Raw genomic sequence first — 2,117 nt, 5'->3', positions numbered from 1 at the left:
CACTGTGTTACACATCTCCTCATTAAAATGGTATAGCAACCTTTTCTGGTTGATATTATGATCCCATTTTCCAACTTTTACTTTTGAGTGAAGGACATTGATTCTTAGAGATTGTAAGGAACTTGCCCAAGGCTGCCGGCTGGTTAGTGGCAGAGCTAGGATGGGAAAGTCCGTATTTTCCACCGCGCTGTATTAGTGAAGGCTCTTTGTGTCACTTCGGTGCATAACTCCGCCCCAAGTTAAAAGGCTCGCTCCTCTCGACAGGTCCTCCTCCTCCTCCCGCCAGGTCCTCCTCCTCCTCTCGCCAGGTCCTCCTCCCGCCAGGTCCTCCTCCTCCTCCCGCCAGGTCCTCCTCCTCCTTCTCCTCCTCCCGGGGCCCTTGCCCTGCGGGTCTCACCCGCTGCTCCGCGGGGTCCCGGCGAGGGCCGGACAGCGCCCCCTGGCGGCAGGTGGGCGCCCGCGCAGCGCATGCTAATGAGCCCGCGGCGCCGCTCGCGGATTGGCTGGCGCGGATTCCAGCTGCTTTCCAAGTCAGCGGCGCCTAGTGAGAGTCAGGGGGGCCCGGCCCGCGCCCTCCCCGCCCAGCCGCCTCCCCGTCGACGCCCAGGGCTGGGGCGAGCCAGGCTGCCTTTCGAACTTGGAGGGCTTCTCCTCTTGTCTCCCACTGGTGCTCTGGCTGTGAATCCATCCAGGGGCCAGGATGACAATCCGACACCAAGGCCAGCAGTACAGGCCGAGGATGGCATTTCTCCAAAAGGTAACCCTGGCCCCTCACCTGCACCCTGGGAGGCGGGCGGGGAACCGCATCTGCGAAGCGTCCGAGGACAAGAGGGGCAGGAGTGGAGGGCACCCCTTTGGGTCGATTTGTGCTGCTCGATTTTATTGTGACTTCTTTGCTGTGTGTGTCGATATTGATGACTGTAATAATTAGGTTTTCGTGTGCCCTGCCTGTAGTGGAGAACCTGAAGCCAGCGCTGACGGTCTGCGGGAGGTGAAAACAACCTGTTACTCGGAGAGGCAGGTTCAGTTCAGGCTGTGGCAGATTTGAGACAGCCTGCTGATATTGTTGTAAGACGACCAGATGTGATATTGCCATTTTTACCTTTTTTTCTGATCCCAAACTGCACTATTTTAAAGTGTGTGTGTGTGTGTGTACACATAGACCATGAAAACGGGATGATTTGTAGGATAAAGGGCCACCCCATTTACAATGCCCTGAGAGCCCTCATTTGAGTGTGTCTATCTGTGCATCTCCTGCTGTCTGCGCTGGCGGCAGAAGTCCCAACCTTTTCGCTTCCCTTGTGAATGCTTTCCCAGACAAAGTGACCGGGCACAGGGTGTGCACACAGGATGGACATGTGGGAGGTGGAATGCACCTGTGGGGTGATGTGTTTGGGGACAAAGTGGTTCATTTCGTTCTGAGCTTCTGGTATAATCACTGTCAGATGAGATCTACAGAGGATTAGGTCCCGGGTCACATCTTTGTCCTTCCTCCCACCCGTAGCCACTTTTCACAACGTAGTGTCCATCTTCTTAGGCTTATCTTGTTGAGTAGAATTAGTTGAATGTTTTGTGACAAGCTGGGCTCTCCCTGAGCCCCTGGAGCTCAGCAAATTGGTATAGTCAGTGACCACTGTCCTGATTTGCCCAGGACTTTCAATGCTAAAACCTGGACAGTCCTGGGGACCCCGAGACAGTTGGTCACATTTGGTCCACCTGTTTCAAGATGCTCATGCTTATCTTCCGGGTAGCAGAGGTGTGGGTATCATCCGTAAAGCAGACAGGCTGAATGTTGTCTCGCTCAGAAAGAACCCTGAAAGCCTGTACTGCAGATACCAGTTACTAAAAGCAGAAGAAACTGCCTAAGTCGGCTATCTCAAAGCCACACATCATCTTCCAGATTTATCCTAGGACTGCCTCCTCCCAGGCAGGACAGCTGTGGCTTGGAGGCTCAGAGGGTAATTGTCAAGAGATATTCAGTTTGTTTATTGAATCTCTGGCATTCTTTTCCTTCATGACTCTTCTCTGGTAGATTCTCCTCTCTTTACCTTGGTCTTCTGACTAGTGTCTTGGTCTCTAGTTTCTCTCCTCCACTCCAGGCTTCCCTCCTCCTCCCC

At 53.8% G+C, this 2,117-nt stretch overlaps 1 protein-coding gene across 3 annotated transcripts in view; it reads left to right on the top strand.

Annotated features, from left to right (window-relative positions):
- The first annotated feature begins 588 nt into the window (after positions 1-588).
- Positions 589-2,117, top strand: part of LOC116463767 (regulator of G-protein signaling 9) — an 89,705-nt gene continuing 88,176 nt past the window's right edge. For all 3 annotated transcript variants that reach the window (XM_032147032.2, XM_032147031.2, XM_032147033.2), the window contains exon 1: positions 589-757. In XM_032147032.2, coding sequence (XP_032002923.1) covers positions 701-757 — 57 coding nt within the window. In that variant the 5' untranslated portion in view covers positions 589-700. The remainder of the gene's footprint in view (positions 758-2,117) is intronic.

This window comes from Hylobates moloch, unplaced genomic scaffold, assembly GCF_009828535.3.
Source record: "Hylobates moloch isolate HMO894 unplaced genomic scaffold, HMol_V3 SCAFFOLD_60, whole genome shotgun sequence".
Taxonomy (NCBI): domain Eukaryota; kingdom Metazoa; phylum Chordata; class Mammalia; order Primates; family Hylobatidae; genus Hylobates; species Hylobates moloch.
Note: the sequence above shows the minus strand (reverse complement) of the source record. Positions and strands in the feature narration are given on the sequence as shown.